General features: G+C 37.6%; 1 protein-coding gene across 1 annotated transcript; it reads left to right on the top strand.

Annotated features, from left to right (window-relative positions):
* Window positions 1-58: 58 nt before the first annotated feature.
* On the top strand, window positions 59-14,433 carry LOC106074137 (uncharacterized). Its single transcript, XM_013234866.2, has 6 exons — window positions 59-194; window positions 2,255-2,344; window positions 5,779-6,068; window positions 7,222-7,408; window positions 12,140-12,243; window positions 13,868-14,433. The coding sequence occupies exons 2-6, from the start codon at window positions 2,308-2,310 to the stop codon at window positions 14,231-14,233; spliced, it is 984 nt and encodes a 327-aa protein (XP_013090320.2). The 5' UTR covers window positions 59-194; window positions 2,255-2,307; the 3' UTR covers window positions 14,234-14,433.
* The last annotated feature ends 3,526 nt before the right edge of the window (window positions 14,434-17,959 follow it).

The raw sequence follows: 17,959 nt of genomic DNA on the forward strand, positions 1-17,959 counted from the left end.
TTGAAGCTACCCATAGATAGATGATAACATTATTAAATAGTTAATAATATTGTGGTGTGCACATCTACACACATTGGCATCGCTATTTGATTTTCGCATTGTTTAGATTCCTTTCTTCCGTGTTAAAACTGTGCAATGTTTTTAACGCTATGTGGGCTCTTTGGGGCAGAAGTTTTTTTTTTGCCCGTTCTCTGGTAAGTTATAGATTTAATATTTACATATACTTTCTTATATGTGTGTGGAGGAAGGCTGTTCTTAAGCCTGGGTTTTCGATTCGTTGTATTTTATCAAAAGAATTGATAACATGATAATATGATAGTAAACCTAGTGAGTCATTTGAGTGAACTAGATCTAGATCTAGAATATTGTGGGCGAACATTGAAGCCAAAAAAATAAAATAAAATGAAAAGCCCACAAAAGATTCTTGATCAGAGGGCCCAAAAAGAGGCATATAAAGCCCAAAAAAAAGAGTAAAAATAGGGCTAATGATTCCAATGACGACATAGCTAAAATGGAATAGCGCAAATTGTGAGGTTTCTTTAAAAAAAAAATTAAAAAATAGTTCCTCTTTCAGACCTTCTAAACGGCAAATGACGGAAAGGTCATCTGTTTTTGTGGCAACGGTTAATGAGGGTGTCACGTGTCCAGCACAATGATCAACCGACTTTACTTTTCCACAACTAATGTCAGGTACCGATTAGAACTTAAGAGGCGCCCAATGATTTCGAAATTAAAAATCCCAGTCTTCACCAGTATTCGAACCTCGGACCGCCGCTTTACCGCTCAGCCCACGAGCCTCCTAGATCTAGTATAGTTTGCAACAAAATAGCCAAGCTTGAAATCAAGAGATGGGCTGCTGGTGTAGAAGGAGAAGGTGGGTGTCACAGTCTTAGTTGACATTGCATGATCTAAAGTTCACGTCATGTTAAAAGTTTAAAAGACACGTGGAATTCCTGATGTAGAAAACAGGAAGTAGAATGAATAAAGTTGACTTTGAGTTCAGTCAAGTCAAGTCAGTAAGGTTTTGCTCCCGGTCCAGGAAGGTTGGACGTTTCTTCCTGGACTGGTGTATATATATATGTATATAGCATGAAAGTCGATGGGCTAGTGATTGTCGATTAATTATACTTGAGAGTTGATTTCATTATGTGCTTATTGGATATTAAGGTATTATTCGTATTTCAATGGATATCTATAGTTGAAGCTCCAGAGTCACTAGTAGTAATTGTTCTTATTGTTACCCGCTGAGATGCGGACGTGATTTGTGACTGACAGACATGATTGATACTTTTGATACCGCTGTTATGCGGATAGGATTGTTATTATTTCTTGACTTAATGTAGCACTAACAAGGAGTGCAGTATATTATTATTATAGTAAAATAAACTTCATGTTGTCTGCTGAACGGACTTGAGTCAGTCGTATACTGTTTGTCCTGTCACGTGTCTAGAGTACTTCAGGAAGTAAGAACCCAGTATTACACCATTCAACGTTCATTGACAGTGGGAAGAGGCTTCAAACATTGCCAGTGATAGATTTTTGTAAAAACAGCTTTCCGCCCAATGCGCCGAACGACGCGGGAGAATCTAAGTTAGTAAGAATAGGACATAAATAAAACTTTTTAATAGCAGGATAATGCATGTAGATACCTAAAAATATTTATTTTGTTGGCTTTTAATACCGGAAATAGTGCTTGGCGGCGGTACTTCGCACCGCGCTGGGGGAGCTTACGGCGCTCCCCCTGACCCCCTTGCTGTCAAAAGCGGAGAGTCTACAATTGTTCCACTTACTCCAAGAAGAGCCTATTGTAGGATACAAGAAACGTCTTCCGATTAATTATGTGTGTGTGTGTACACAGACAAATATATTTTTGTTGGATAATGCATGTAGATACCTCAGAATATGTATTTTGCTGGCTTTCAATACCGGAAATAGTTCTTGGCACACAGCGCTCCCCCAGACCCGCCAGAAAGCAAAGTCTATAATTTCCCCACTAACTCCAGGAAAAACATATTCTCGGGTACAATAAAATTCTTCCAAAAGAATGAAGGGTCAGAATGTAATAAACATTAATTATATATACACACACAAACACACAATTTATTTTTAGCCGGGGGGGGGGATTAAAAAATCCCCCAAACACCCCCCCCCCCGAAAAAAATCCTTGCTACGCCCATGATATCTAATGAATAAAAAAAAAATGAGTCTAGACATGCAATATAATTTATCTAAATAATTCCTTTGTTCTATTAAGCCTCAAGAGCAGAAGATTTGCTTGTTAGAAAGTAAGTGTGTCTTTAAGTTACCATGGGTCTACGTGGAATAATCCTACTCAATATAATAGGTAAGAATTTTTTTTTCCTGAAATATATTGACTTTCTTCACAAGTTTGTTCTTATTTGCAAAACATTCGCCTAGTTCACTGACGTCTGTGCGTCGCGAATTTTGTAAAATACATAAAGTACAATTATGTCTACATTAAGCCTGGACAATTCATCATTTCTTAATGCAATTTTAATTTTCTAGCATCTCTTATATCCGGTTACTTATCACTGAGTTTGTTATGGCCGGAAGTGGTAATGAATAAAAGCACTCCACTACCTAAAACATGTTTCCTAATGTCGTGCGTCTCGAATAACCCCTAACAACCAGTCCAACTTCTGGCCTTCACTTTTGGCTCAGGAAAGGTTTTCACTAGCAGAAGAAGGGTAAAGGGAAGTAAAAGGTGCGCCAAGACCAGTAACCTTCAGGCAGGAGGGGCTCGTTAGCAGTTGCTGGCTACCCACCTAGGAGAAGGAAAAACTCTGAATTCAAACCTCTGCTGCCTTGCAGCTATACAACCCTGAGGAAAAATAACGGGACGGTGACCCATAGGACGTTATCAGCACCAATTACTACAACCTGGCAGAGCATGTGACGCCGCTGCACCCACAACTGTATCGGCACTTGCCGTTCCTTTTGGATACATTAGCTGCGTGGGGAGGGGAGACTGGTGTGTAGGCGGCTTCGTTCGGACCACAGCTTATGTCCAGGCATTCATCTCGTCATACATGAGATGACCAATATCGCTTCACGACTGAAGGAGGTCATATCTATACATATATATCAGTGATCCATGTTTGCAATATTCGTACATTTCAGGTGCCCAGTCTAAGCGTGGAGCTTCTCTTTGTTGTCCTTCATGTTAGATGATTCATTGCTTCTTTTGGGTCTTGTACTATTCTTATGAAATGACCATAGAAAACAGGTCAACATTATTTTGACAAAGGCTTCCCAGCTTATGTCTAGTGGAGTCCCAGAATCCCTCCTACCTACGAAAGTGACCCCTGGTCTAGTGCAATCCTAGAATCCCTCCTACCTACGAAAGTGACCCCTGGTCTAATGCAATCCTAGAATCCTTCCTACCTTCGAATGTGACCCCTGGTCAAGTGCAATCCTAGAATCCCTCCTACCTACGAAAGTGACCCCTGGTCTAGTGCAATCCTAGAATCCCTCCTACATACGAAAGTGACCCCTGGTCTAGTGGAATCCCAGAATCCCTCCTACCTACGAAAGTGACCCCTGGTCTAGTGCAATCCTAGAATCCTTCCTACCTACGAATGTGACCCCTGGTCAAGTGCAATCCTAGAATCCCTCCTACCTACGAAAGTGACCCCTGGTCTAGTGCAATCCTAGAATCCCTCCTACATACGAAAGTGACCCCTGGTCTAGTGCAATCCTAGAATCCCTTCTACCTACGAAAGTGACCCTTGGGGCTGTGATGTACGTCATAAACAATATAGCTTATCACCAGTAACTTATCACCAGTAACTTATCACCAGTAACCTATCACCAGTAACCTATCACCAGTAACTGCCACTTTCCATGTTTTGCCAACAACGAATGCGAAGTTTCCTCTCCAGGATATAATTTCAGGATTTTGAATTACGAGATAAAATTTTTTTGTTGGAACGAAATAGCCCACACAGCATCGCCCTCCTCTCACAAATTGTACAAAAGGAGCGACAAATTCGATGCAGTCTGGAATCAGTAGAGTCGCAGTTTGTGCCAGTTTGAAGCATTTGCCCCGCAAGTTGCCTAAGGGTCACCAGCTCCTGATGTTCTCTCAGAGTGGTCTCCAGGGGCATTTCTCATTTTCGGGTATAGCTTACTAGCTTAGGCACCAGTCGGTCGCCTTGAGTGGGACAAAAATCCAGTGGAGTCTGGAGGCACATGAGGTGCCCTGACCGCACTTCCCCGTGGTGGAGGCTGTCCAGGCCTGAACAAACTATTATAGCCCAGTGCAGGACAGGCCATTGTCCTTTTCGCTCATATTTCTCAAGGCTATGGCCAAATTTCGATTCACGGTGCCCCCGCTGCGGGGAAGAAGAGGAAACCGTGTCTCATAATCTGTTTGACTGCCCCAGACTTGCTGATCTCCGTCTCGACAGGTCTGGGAAACCCAAAATTCTCGACCTGTATGGCGACATTTTTGCACTGCGCAAGACAGCAGGGTTTCTGTCCAGGGCTTTTGCAAGAGAGGATTTGAGCCTCACAAGCCCCTACTCAAATGGAGTTTGATGATGATGATGATGACTCCTTCTACTTTTAGTTAAAATAGTTCTTCTAGGCGCGATATCTGAATCGCAGGTCGAAGCAGTGGACATCAATCTTTACTACTGGGAATACAGTACTATGTGAAGATAGAGGTGACAAAAAAAAAGTTATGGACCACGAATAAGCATTGGGATTTTAAAAAGTACCAAACGAAAAATGGCTGGTTCTACCACCAAAGCGAATGTGGATGGAAATGTCTCAACAGAAATGAGATTTATTATGATAACTTCGTTCTTCGTTGTAGGAGCCCAATAATTGACTTAGTATTTCTAGCTTCATTACAAGTATTGAGTTTATAAATATGTTTAAATAATTTGTTTCAGTAGGATGCTAAAAATGAGTTTTTCTGAATGCATCAAACTAATAATAATATAATTATTTTTTTAACTAAGGCTTATCTAAGGGAAATAACTTCGCACTTACAACTATAACTCTCAACAAAGTAGAAGTTCCATTTAATTGATATCGATATCAATATCAATAATATAATAACCGTTAGTTAATTGACTAATTGGTTAATGATTTGTATTGATTCATGTTTTATTAAGTTCAATAAATATTTTTTTTAAAGTTTCAACTTGATAAAAAAATGGGTGTGGGAGAAATGACGTTGTCAATAAACTAAAGGGACGAAACCATCATCATTTAGCCTTGTCTTGGAATACTGAAGAATTAATTTCCCGTAATAATATCAAACACTAATGTTATTAACAGTAATTCAATTAAATTACTGGCTAATATTTTTGTTTTTAATGTCTTGTCTATACCAATGAATAATTGTGCAAGTGTTCAGTTTGTTCCGAGACTAATAAAGAGACAGACAGACATAGTGAGCTGAAATACGTTTTGTGAACAGATAAGATGAATCCAAATGTTATCAAACAATTCAACAATTGTATGAGAGAGAGAGAGAGAGAGAGAGAGAGAGAGAGAGAGTAGGCCTAATGGCTATTTGATTCTTGCAACTTATAACTATAAAGTTATACATGCTTTTAAAAAGCGATTACGGTAAAATTCACCCAGATATTCCTTTCTTTTCCCCCTGCCCCCGTCACATTTTTCTATTTAATTCTATTCTAAATTTTATTACATGACTGATCTAAAGTAATTGATACAATAACACTTTGAATATTCTTGGTTTTAAAATTATTTTATGTTTCTCTTGTTCTATGTATAAAACAGGTAATGTCAAGGTCGCCTCGGTTCAAGACAACACAATATACACAAGACAATCCGGGAGGTTGATCAAATCACCAGGTGGTGTTGCTAAGTTAGCCACCATTATTTGCGAAGTGACCAGTGTGATTCAGCCACCTCCACCCCCTACGTTTCTCACTTCTTTATCCATTGTAAGAACGACGCATGAAACATATATCATATCTGACGAAGAATTAGTCAATGTAAAACCTACAACTGAAACTCTGTGTCTGTTAGAGCGATCAAAGTCTAGTGGTGAATTCAATTTAAGCAAAGTAAGTGAAATCGCTTATCTTCAGTTTTGGACTTAATAGAGGGGGGGGGGGTTTCGTTTAAAATAATGTACTATTTTAAAGAAACAACTAAATTTTTTTCATTTTATGGTCCGGCTATGCCTGACCAAAACACACAGATCTTAAAAAGATGTTCACAATATTAAACTTATATCGTTTTAGTAATTTAACGATTCATTAAAACGGAACTTGTGAGGTTAAAAACACTACCATAGTTTGCTTAAAAACAAAGTATTTTGGCATTGATGGTCCATTGCATACGTGGATTAAAGATTTTCTGGTAGGGAGAAAACGAACTGTAATAATAAATGGCTCTTAATCAACACCAATAACAGTAAAATCAGGTGTACCTCAAGGAACAGACTTAGGTCCACTACTATTTTTAATTTACATAAACGATTTACCAAATCGCTTTAGTTCAGGAACAAAAGTCAGATTATTTGCAGACGATTGTATAATATATAGAACAATAAAAACAACACAAGATACAGTAAATTTACAAAGAGAATGAGATGAATTACAGAAATGGGAATCATATTGGAGCATGTCTTTCCACCCAGAAAAATGTCAGTTGTTAAGAGTAACAAAAAAACTAAAACAAATTAATTCCACTTATCTTATTCGTGGCAAACCAATAACACAGACTAAAAACGCAAAATACCTAGGTATTATAATAAATGAAAAACTGTCATGGACTTGGCAAAATTTAGGTCATTGGTTAATATGCATGACTGAATGCTTGACGCGTAGGGCGTTATCATTTTCTTTTTTGAAGTAACGTCTGTATTATATAAGATAAGATAAGATTGATCTGCGCAGCCAAATTTGGACACGATTTGCTAAAGGCCCTCTGGAGTGATATAAATACTCTGTGTATTAATGATCTTGTATTAACATTCAATTGTTTATTAAGCTTTGTTAATTGAACAAAACCATCTCGAATCTAGAAGGAGGCTTACTTCTGGAGAGTCAATACATCTTCAGAAATTATCAAAGCAGTCTGCCAACTCCAGGGAAATGTAGAGAGCGAAATTTAAATCTCTATATTGCATTCAAAGATTTGACAAGTTATTTTATCAGTCAGGCCTATATCATCTGCAATAATGTTTCAGTTCTGTTCAACTTTCTTTTCTAGTTTTTTCCACCATCCAAGAAATGGACAGCTGAATACGAGATAAAATCTTTGAATATGACTACAATAAGTCTCAATCTAACACTAACAGACATTCAATGCCGAGATTCAGGCCCGTATCAGTGCATAACGGCAGTTGCGGACGAGACTGAGTTACGTACTATGTCAGTTGTGAACTTAACAACTTCAGGTAAAATGAATTTAAATGTCCTTACTTCGTATCAACATGGTTTTAGGAAATTTACATCAAGTGAAACTTAAGTAATAGGACTTATGGGTGTTTTTTTCAAAAGGCTTACATAATATTGCGTAAATGCAGACACTATTTTATTAGATTTTTCAAAGGCATTTGACAGAAGACTGAATCTGATGTAAAACTAAAGGTATTGAGCAATTATATCATAAAAGGATGGCCAAAGTTTAAAAAAATCAAGTGCTTGGAGCAGTAAAGGTTTACTGGTCATTAAAGACAGTATAAGATAAGATGAGATAAAATTTTTTTGATCCAATCTAATGAAAATTCAGTTTGACTACAATTGACAATCTCAGCGTAACTATTGTACAAAAACAATATATTGATGAAAAATTCGAACAACATTCACACACGAAACACATACACACTCAGGGCCGCCGCTACCTATTGTGCAATGTGTGCATTGCACGCAGGCTGCCGAAGTTAGGGGGCGGCCAAATCATTATTCCAAGGTTAATTTTTTTTTAAATAATCCATGTCTGAATATTATTAAAATTACATAATAACCAATGTTTTAAAAATTAGAATATCTTAAGTAAGACCTCGTTTCATCTTCTAACAGGACCTTGTCAAATGTATACCATGGTCTTAAAAAGATCACGCCCATTACAGACGTCCGTGCGCTATACGTACCTAGAATGTCCCTCGCATAAATTATTGACCAGGGCTGTCTCTTTATTATTAGATTTAATATGACCCTCGACTCTATTTTTACTACAACGAAAGAAAACTAGAAAACTAGATCCCCAGCTTCTAAACATTTGTCATGTATAGGTCACACCCAGAAATGTTTGAGAAACACTGCCTTACTCTGTTTTATTTCAAATCATTGTATAAGTAACTGGTATTTTGGATTATTTATTTTGTATTAATGTAAGAAAAGTATTCAGCGCTGAGTTGCTTCATTCTGTCCTGGTTTGGTGTTAGATAAATTTGTACGCACTTCTGAATCCGCGTATGTCAGATGATTGTGGAGACAATGCACGTCTGTCAGATGATTGTGGAGACAATGCACGTCTGTCAGATGATTGTGGAGACAATGCACGTCTGTCAGATGATTGTGGAGACAATGCACGTATGTCAGATGATTGTGGAGACAATGCACGTCTATCAGATGATTGTGGAGACAATGCACGTCTGTCAGATGATTGTGGAGACAATGCACGTCTCTCAGATGATTGTGGAGACAATGCACGTCTGTCAGATGATTGTGGAGACAATGCACGTCTGTCAGATGATTGTGGAGACAATGCACGTCTGTCAGATGATTGTGGAGACAATGCACGTCTGTCAGATGATTGTGGAGACAATGCACGTCTGCCAGATGATTGTGGAGACAATGCACGTCTGCCAGATGATTGTGGAGACAATGCACGTCTCTCCAAAATACAATCGTGATAATTATTATACAAAAATTACTAACGTTGAAAAAGATTCATCATAAATGGCTTTTGTATTTTGAGGAATGTTTTCTGCCATGTATGGTCACACCCATATGTTGCCTTATGTTGAAATACATGAACATTTTATGGGGTTTCGCCAAATTCCTGAGGCAACTGGAGAAGGACTTTGTGACACAGTAGAAGAAAAACAAAACCAAAGTTAAAATTGGAAATAATACATCAAAGAGGGCTTGAGGGATATGTCAAAGAGGGCTTGGTGGATACATCAAAGAGGGCTTGAGGGATACGTCAAAGAGGGCTTGAGGGATACGTCAACGGTGCGAATATGAAAAAAAAGACATGATCTACAAAAAGGGAATTAAATCAGAGATCGCTTTTGGTACAGTCTTAATGATTTTTTTTTCTAGAAAAAAAAGGGGGGGGGGCGGCATTATAAAATTTTGCACGCAGGCGGCCACAACCCTCGCGCGACCCTGTACACACACACTCATAACCAGTGCTTTATGAATTTGACTTCTATGTACTTCTCTATGACGACAGCTGATTTTGTAACACTCTGACCGAAAAGGGGATAAAGGAGTTTTAAAATATTTCTGTTTTAGTCCTAATGGAAAGGAGGCGACCATTTCGTTGAGATGTGATGTAACAGTGGTTTAATGGGTGCAGGTTGTCTTTATAAATCGTGAGTGTTTTGGAAATGCATCTTTCTTGGAAAAGCTCTTCAAGAGATGGTAGCTGTACTTGAGTGATATACGATGCTTTTTTTTTAATTAGTCTATTTATTTTAAGTCTCTAGAAAAGCATGGTTATTGTTTTGTCTATGTTAAATTTTCTTAGCTTTCCGAGAAAGACGAGTCGTTGGTGAATTTTCGTGTATAGATTTTGACAATGTTCACTGTGTTTCAGTTTGTTGTTGATGGTTGTGCCTAGATATTTATATTCTTGTACTTGTTCTATGGTATGGTTGTTTATCTGAATTTCTGCAATATGGTCTTTGTTTTTGCTAAAGTCAATAATCATTTCTTTAGTTTTCTGAACATTTAAAATGAGAAAGTTATTTTCGTCACCTGCAATAAGGCCAATGATTGCTGTGTCGTCAGCAAATTTTATGATGGTAGTGTCAGCTGATAGGCTCTGAATGTCATTTGTGTATATATATACAATACTGGTGACAGGACGCACCCCTGCGGCGCTCCAGTGCTAAGTTCTTTCGTGTCTGACACATGCCCGTTCCCTTTTACATATTGTGGGCGTTTGATGAGAAAGTTTAGAATCCAAGCTTGTATGTTTTTGCTAACGTTCAATTCAGAAAGTTTTTGTATCATGCGATGTGGTTGGATGGTATTGAATGCGGATGAAAAATCTACGAATAATACTCTGGCGTAGTGTCTCTGAGTATCAAGATGATGGTATAGACAATTCAGCATGAATAGTATTGCATCTTCTGGACTTCTTGACGGTTTGTAATCGAACTGGTGCGGATCGAGGCGTGTTTCGACTTCTTTCAATAGATGTTTTAAAATCATTTTATCCAGGCACTTCATTGGAATCGATGTAGGTGCTACGGGACGTAGATCATTGTTGGAAGTAATGATCTTCTTTTTGGGTATTCACGAAGAGAACGGTATAATGTTTTATTGTAACATAATTATAATTCCTTCAGGTATGAGAAAAGAAATTCTCGACAAGTTGCACACGGGTCATTTTAGTTTTGAAAAAAACAGATCAAAAGCAATACAGCGTGTGTTGTGATCAGAATGGTAGAAAGATATTTTTTCGACAATAATGAAATGCTCAACTTGTGCACAGTTCAAAAGAAATAATGCGAAAGAAAAAAATACAACTCATGCTGTACGACAAACAATGGAAAAGGTTTCAACTGATTTGTTTGAATGGCGGAACAATGATCACTTTCTAGTGCTTGATTATTTTATGATATACCCTCAAATAAAGCAAATTGAGAACAAAACAGCGGAATATGTTATTGGGGCACTGAAAGCTATTTTTGCCAGACATACCAGAAGAGACAGGGAGTGACAATATGCCTTTTAAAGTTACACGTACAATCAATTTGCTACTGATGGGGTTTCAAGACAAATACTCTCAATCAAATGGGCAAAGTAGGGTGTATGTTGGCATCGTAAAGCAGATATTCAACAAAACATACTGGCATTATTTCTTCCCCTAAAGTATTCAATAAGTTGTCAACTGCAAAATACTTGAAATGAGTTAAAACACATGCACTAACAGTGGCGAACTCTGCAGCTACGGGTTTGTCTTAATAAGTCACACCGGATTCTTCCCCGTCCCTGGAACAAACTAAAACCAGTGACTCACCTGGGAGCATTCATTGTTTTCCGATATATATATATATATAAATATATATGTGTGTGTGTGTGTGTGTGTCTGTCTGTCTGTTCTAGGGTTATATTAGCTACACACATTTGAAAGTAATTTCTTTAAAAGAAAGAAGAACAAATAATGTTTGTGCATAACTTGTCACATGCTTAAAGAACAAATATTTAATAGACAGTGGTTAGAATTGTTCATTAATATCACACTGAGGATTTCTATGTGCATCGATAGAGTCGAACCAATGACCATTGAGAATTTTGAGCAACGGGAAGTGTATCTTCAATAGGCCAGGAGTAAGAGACCCCCACTGTCCGTAGGTCCCCTTTAGCTACATAGTACTGTGATGTGGGAGACAAAACAAAGTTTTTGAAATAAGTCGTGACATTTTAAAATGAAGCAATTTATGTATGTCAATAATCGAATTTCATTTGGACAGCGTATCTGTGTTCAACATTTTTAAATGGATATGTAAAGTAAACAGATCTCTACTTTATCAACTTCAGGATTGGACTTAGGCATAGCTAAAATATGCAGCCACTTAAGTCCTCCAATTATATAAGTCCGGCCCTGTCATGAACATATAATTAAATATATTCATCTATAATATAAAGCAGAAAGTAAAGAGTATGTATGTTTGTATGTCTCGAATACAAATCCAAAACCTTTTTGACCAATCTTAATAAAAACTTGGTATAAAGTTCCATAGGTTATTGCAGAGACCTTTGTGTATTTTTTATGTCCTACCACAACCGGCGGACTCTAAAATAAAGAAAACGACTAATTAATCTGTCTCTATTAAAGACTGGAACGTTTAGATAACTCGAATAAACCCGACCCGAGGCCGCGAGTCATATTCGGCTAGTTTAAAATATTTGTAATATATCAACTTATATAATACTTATTGTTACAGCTCCGACAATCATTGACTTGAATTTGGAACCGAATAATGAAACTGGCAAGCGCTCAGCGAAAATTGAACTTGGACTAAATGTTACATTGACCTGCAATATCACAGTGAGTAACATTTTGATACGGTGGTGATGAGATCTGGAAAATGGGAAGGGGAGGGAGAGAAACTACACCCATCCTCTACTTTTGATTGCTTTTAACACACATTTTCTGATTGCATACAACATTTTCTCTAGAGTGCTATTTCTATACTCAAACACACACACAACATTTTCTCTAGAGTGCTATTTCTATACTCAAACACACACACAACATTTTCTCTAGAGTGCTCTTTCTCCAATCAAACACACACACACACAACATTTTCTCTAGAGTGCTCTTTCTCCAATCAAACACATACACACAAAACATTTTCTCTAGAGTGCTCTTTCTCCAATCAAACACACACACACACAACATTTTCTCTAGAGTGCTCTTTCTCCACTCAAACACATACACACACAACATTTTCTCTAGAGTGCTCTTTCTCCACCCAAACACAACATTTTCTCTAGAGTGCTCTTTCTCCAATCAAACACACACACACACAACATTTTCTCTAGAGTGCTCTTTCTCCAATCAAACACACACACACACAACATTTTCTCTAGAGTGCTCTTTCTCCAATCAAACACACACACACAAAACATTTTCTCTAGAGTGCTCTTTCTCCAATCAAACACACACACACACAACATTTTCTCTAGAGTGCTCTTTCTCCACTCAAACACATACACACACAACATTTTCTCTAGAGTGCTCTTTCTCCACCCAAACACAACATTTTCTCTAGAGTGCTCTTTCTCCAATCAAACACACACACACACAACATTTTCTCTAGAGTGCTCTTTCTCCAATCAAACACACACACACACAACATTTTCTCTAGAGTGCTCTTTCTCCAATCAAACACACACACACACAACATTTTCTCTAGAGTGCTCTTTCTCCAATCAAACACACACACACACAACATTTTCTCTAGAGTGCTCTTTCTCCAATCAAACACATACACACACAACATTTTCTCTAGAGTGCTCTTTCTCCAATCAAACACACACACACACACAACATTTTCTCTAGAGTGCTCTTTCTCCAATCAAACACACACACACACAACATTTTCTCTAGAGTGCTCTTTCTCCAATCAAACACATACACACACAACATTTTCTCTAGAGTGCTCTTTCTCCAATCAAACACACACACATTTTCTCTAGAGTGCTCTTTCTCCACTCAAACACATACACACACAACATTTTCTCTAGAGTGCTCTTTCTCCAATCAAACACACACACAAAACTGAGGCTTTTTAAGGAAATACTGAAAATAAAATACAAAGGCTTAAAAGAGCTTGTGATTTTTCGTGAATAGTGGCTGTCAGACTGCGATTCTGTCAAAAAACCGTTCTAGGTGAGTCTAGGAGGTAAAAGGGACCTGTGCACGAAATTTGAAGAGGATCTGTACGACAGTTTAAGAGATCTCTTGATCAATGAATCAGTCAGTTGTATGTTACAAATATAGAATAGATTTAAATATTGAATTATAAAGGCGAACAAAAGCAAGTATATATATGTATATATCCATATAATTATATATAATCTCGTTTATGGTACTTAAGGTTTTAAGGTTTGTCGTATTATTTTAGTAATTCTGTTTCTATATTATGAACTCTATTGTATATGTCCAGGGACCACCAGACCTAAAATTATTTTGGAAATTCGCAAATCGGTCATCGGATGAAGTCTATCTAAAGGAATTTATATTTAACGCTGGGAAAAAATGGATTAGTGAAACTGGCTGCGTGGTCAGGTCTTACACATCTGAGATTCACAAAACAGTACAGCGATACGAACATGGAGCCACATATTACTGTAGTACAGACAAGCTAATAGCGAGAGAACAATTCACTATTTGGATTAAAGATTTGCCTGACCAGAATAGAGACCAAAGAGACGGCAGTGACAACCATAATGGAAAGGTCCTGTTTATATTCCTGTATATGAAACAACATTTAGCCTTTCTTCTCACTATTTATATCTTTGTAACTGACTAACAATATATAGAGGATTTAAAATTATTTTTTTTTAGAAATGTTATGAAAAATTATGAAATCTGTAGTTGGGAGGAAACATTCTTAGGGCACACTGGTCACTTGAATTTTGCCCCTAAACGGATTTCTTGCATAAAGGCTAAATACAAATTAAATATTAAATAATACATATTATAATAAATTATCATTATCAATTTCTCATGTTTAATTTGTTGAGGTTTGTTTCATATATAAATTTACGTTTCGTTTTGGCATTTTTTTCCTTCTGCTTTTTTAATGTTTGATTACTATCTCCTCATTGGGCTGCAGTTAAATACAATTTTTAGTTTTACTGGTGCTCAGACCTGCCCACTCATGTGGATTCATTAATTTTTTTATACATCTCACCATACCTGTATCAAACTAAAACTAATCCAACAGTGAAGATTTCTATAAATCGTTCGATATAACATTTGTTAGAGAAGAAACTAGTTTTTTGCTAGTGTACTTTTTTTTTATAATAGTTTTAATTTCATGCACAATCATTCTTGAATTATCAAATGGCAACAATTAGTTTATCTAGCTCACCAGTACATTTGGTGTCACAGCTAAGCGTGATTAGCAACCTAGTTTAACTGTATTTAGCTGTGTATATACATTATTAGAAATTTTAAAAATTCATAGTAGTAAGTAAGGGCAGATGATGTAAAGGTCATCTGTTTCTGTGGCCTACGGTTAACGAGGGTGTCATGTAACCAGCACAACGACCAACCGCCTTTGCTTTTCACCAAATAATATCAGATACCCATGTGAGCTGGGTGGACTCAGAGGCGCCTAAGGATTCCGAAGTTGAAAATCCCAGTCTTCACAAGGATTCGAACCCGGGGCCCCCGGTTCAGAAGCCAAGCGCTTTACCGCTCAGCTACAGCGCCTCTCCTGGCCTAACTGAAGTCTTGTAATTAATGTAATTGTTTTGAAAAGGCCCAATCTCTTATTCGAATGCTAAAAAAAAAAAAAAAAAAAACTTTGGAATAAAAAAAATAGGTTACGAAAATGAAGTTCACAAGATTACTATTAGTTTTAAATTAGGTCTAACTAATAATGCATACTAATTAGCATTTTCTTTAAAAAAAACTGCTTGCATAATTGATTTTAAAAATTAGATTTTTCGCTTTCAGAAAAAAAAAAAGTAGCCGTTGCATCAGAACTTTGAATGGTCTAAAATATTGTGATGTCGGATTTTCAATATCTTTTCTAGTTTACGAGACCTAAACGGGACGGACGGACAGACGGACAGACGGTCAGACGGACAGACATTTCGCACAAAACTAATAGCGTCTTTTTCCCTTTCGGGGGCCGCTAAAAATCAAACACAAAATGAAACGATGATAGACTAAAAATTGATGAAATTATTTATTTACATCTAACATTGGTTTATTTAATGACTGTATGCCTTATGGTATATCCAGTGCCCGGTGCTGGTCTTGTCTTCATTTGTTTAGCTCTACCAGCGTCAATGCGTTATGTGTCACACACATGGGCGTAGCCAGGGGGGGGGTTGGCCCCCCCCCCCCCGAAATAAAATCCCCGGGGGGGGGGATCGGAATTTAGTGAAGGATTTTTTTGCTTTGATTTTGTTTATTTTAGGTGAGATTTTAATACTAAACCATCACTTGCCCCAGCACAACCAATGGGGGGGGGGTTTGAGTTTAAAAAACCCTACTAGGGGTTTTCGAGTTTAAAAACCCGTACCGGGGGTTTTTAGTTTAAAATCCCCTACCAGGAGTTTTGAGTTTTAAACCCCCTACTTGGGGTTTTTGCAGTTAACGCCCCCTCTTCTATAAAACAAAACAAAAAAAAAATGCAAACGAAAATCCCCTAATTCCAAGAGCACAGTTAAGGGAGATGTTGATTTTAAACCCCCCTCCAAAATGTACGATAAACCCCCTCTTCAATATAAAAAAAACTAATTACGCACTCAAAATGTTATAAGCGTAGCTAAATGGGTTTTGACTTAGTTTTGAGTTTAAACCCCACTTCAGCGGGGTTTGAAGGTAAAAAAATACCTCTTTAATAATAAAAACAAAAGCAAATTATACAATCATAAGGTTTTGAGTGTAGTCAAAGGGGTTTTGAGTTTAAACCCCCCGCCAGGGGGGTTTGAGACTAAAATATACATCTTCAGTTGAAGAAAAAAAGCAAAGTACGTACTCAAAATGCTATGAGCGTTGCCAAAAAGGGTTTTGAGTTTAAACCCCCATTCAGATGGATTTGATGCTAAAAAATACATCTTCAATATAAAAAAAAAAGTAAATTACACACTAAAATTATTTGAGCGTAGCCAATCCAATCGGGGGTTTTTAGTTTAAACCCCTCTTCTACAGATGGCGTTTTTTAAAAGTTTAAAACCTCTCCAGATGGTTTTGAGTTTAAGATCCCCCATACAGAGCAGTTTGAGGTGGAAAACCCCAAACAGATGATTTTGACGATAAAACTTCTCTTTACGATATAAGATCTAAAGCAAACTGCAGTCACTTAATTCCAAGAGCGTATTCAAGAGAGGTTACACATTTTTACCAGTGGCAGGGCTCCCTTAATAAACTGCAGTGAACAGTCATCTGCCGAAATTGAAAAACACTAAATGTGGCTCAACAAAGATGGCTAAGACAGATTTTAGGAGTCAGTTATAGACATCGGGTTTAAATCAAGGAAATCCTATGCTGAACTGGGAGTCGACCCTTTAGTAAGATTGTGAGAGAGCGACGCATGAGGTTTGCGGGACATGTCCTCCGACAAAATGAATTACGCATAAGAAGAGTTGCAATGATATCCTAGTACAACTTAACGCCACTCATTCATTGAGGTCCTCATGGCAGGTGGGAAGAGGCTTCAGACAATACCAGTGACAGATTTTTATGGAAACAGCTTGACGTCAAATGCTCCGAACGGCGCGGGAGGGTCTAAGTCAGTAAGAATAGCACATTAGGTTTTTGAAATAAAACTTTTTAATAGCAGGAAAATGCAGTGTAGATACCTCAGAATATGCATTTTGTTGGCTTTCAATATCAGAAATAGTGCTTGGCGGCGGTGCTTCGCCCCGCGCTGTGGGAGCTCCTAGCGCTCTCCCAGACCCCCTTGCTAATAATGGCTGGGATTCTACAATTTTTCCACTAACTCATAGAGGAACCTATTCTAGGGCACAATAAACGTTTTCCGAAAGAATGAAGGGTCAGAATGCAATAAAGATTATGTACACACACACACACACACATAAATACATATAAAATGAAAAAATTCGCGGGGGGGGGGTAAATCCCCCCCACCCCCACCCCCACCCGAAAAAAATCCTGGCTACGCCCATGGTCACCCAAATCACCCCTACCCAATTTCTCGAAATATATCTTTTAAAACTCATTAGCTACATGGTACATGGTAATAATACTAACAAGTAAAAAAAGGCCCTAAAATCGATGTTTTTAAATCAATTGCTATTCTTTTTAAAAAACACATTAAGGCTGGAAAGTTTCCGTTAATAAAACATACTGAGGTAGTCTTGTAATTTACCAATGCATTTTATTCATTTAAACTTCTCACACTGGGTACCAGACTTAAGTTGGGAAATGTATAGGTGTTTGGTCGTTGTGCTGACTATATGACACCCTGATCGTTAACCAAAGAAACTGATGACTTAAGCATTTTCTGCCTTATAGAATGCATGGTCGGAAATGGAAATAACTCTTTAAACTTACC

This window comes from Biomphalaria glabrata, chromosome 8, assembly GCF_947242115.1.
Source record: "Biomphalaria glabrata chromosome 8, xgBioGlab47.1, whole genome shotgun sequence".
NCBI classification, from domain to species: domain Eukaryota; kingdom Metazoa; phylum Mollusca; class Gastropoda; family Planorbidae; genus Biomphalaria; species Biomphalaria glabrata.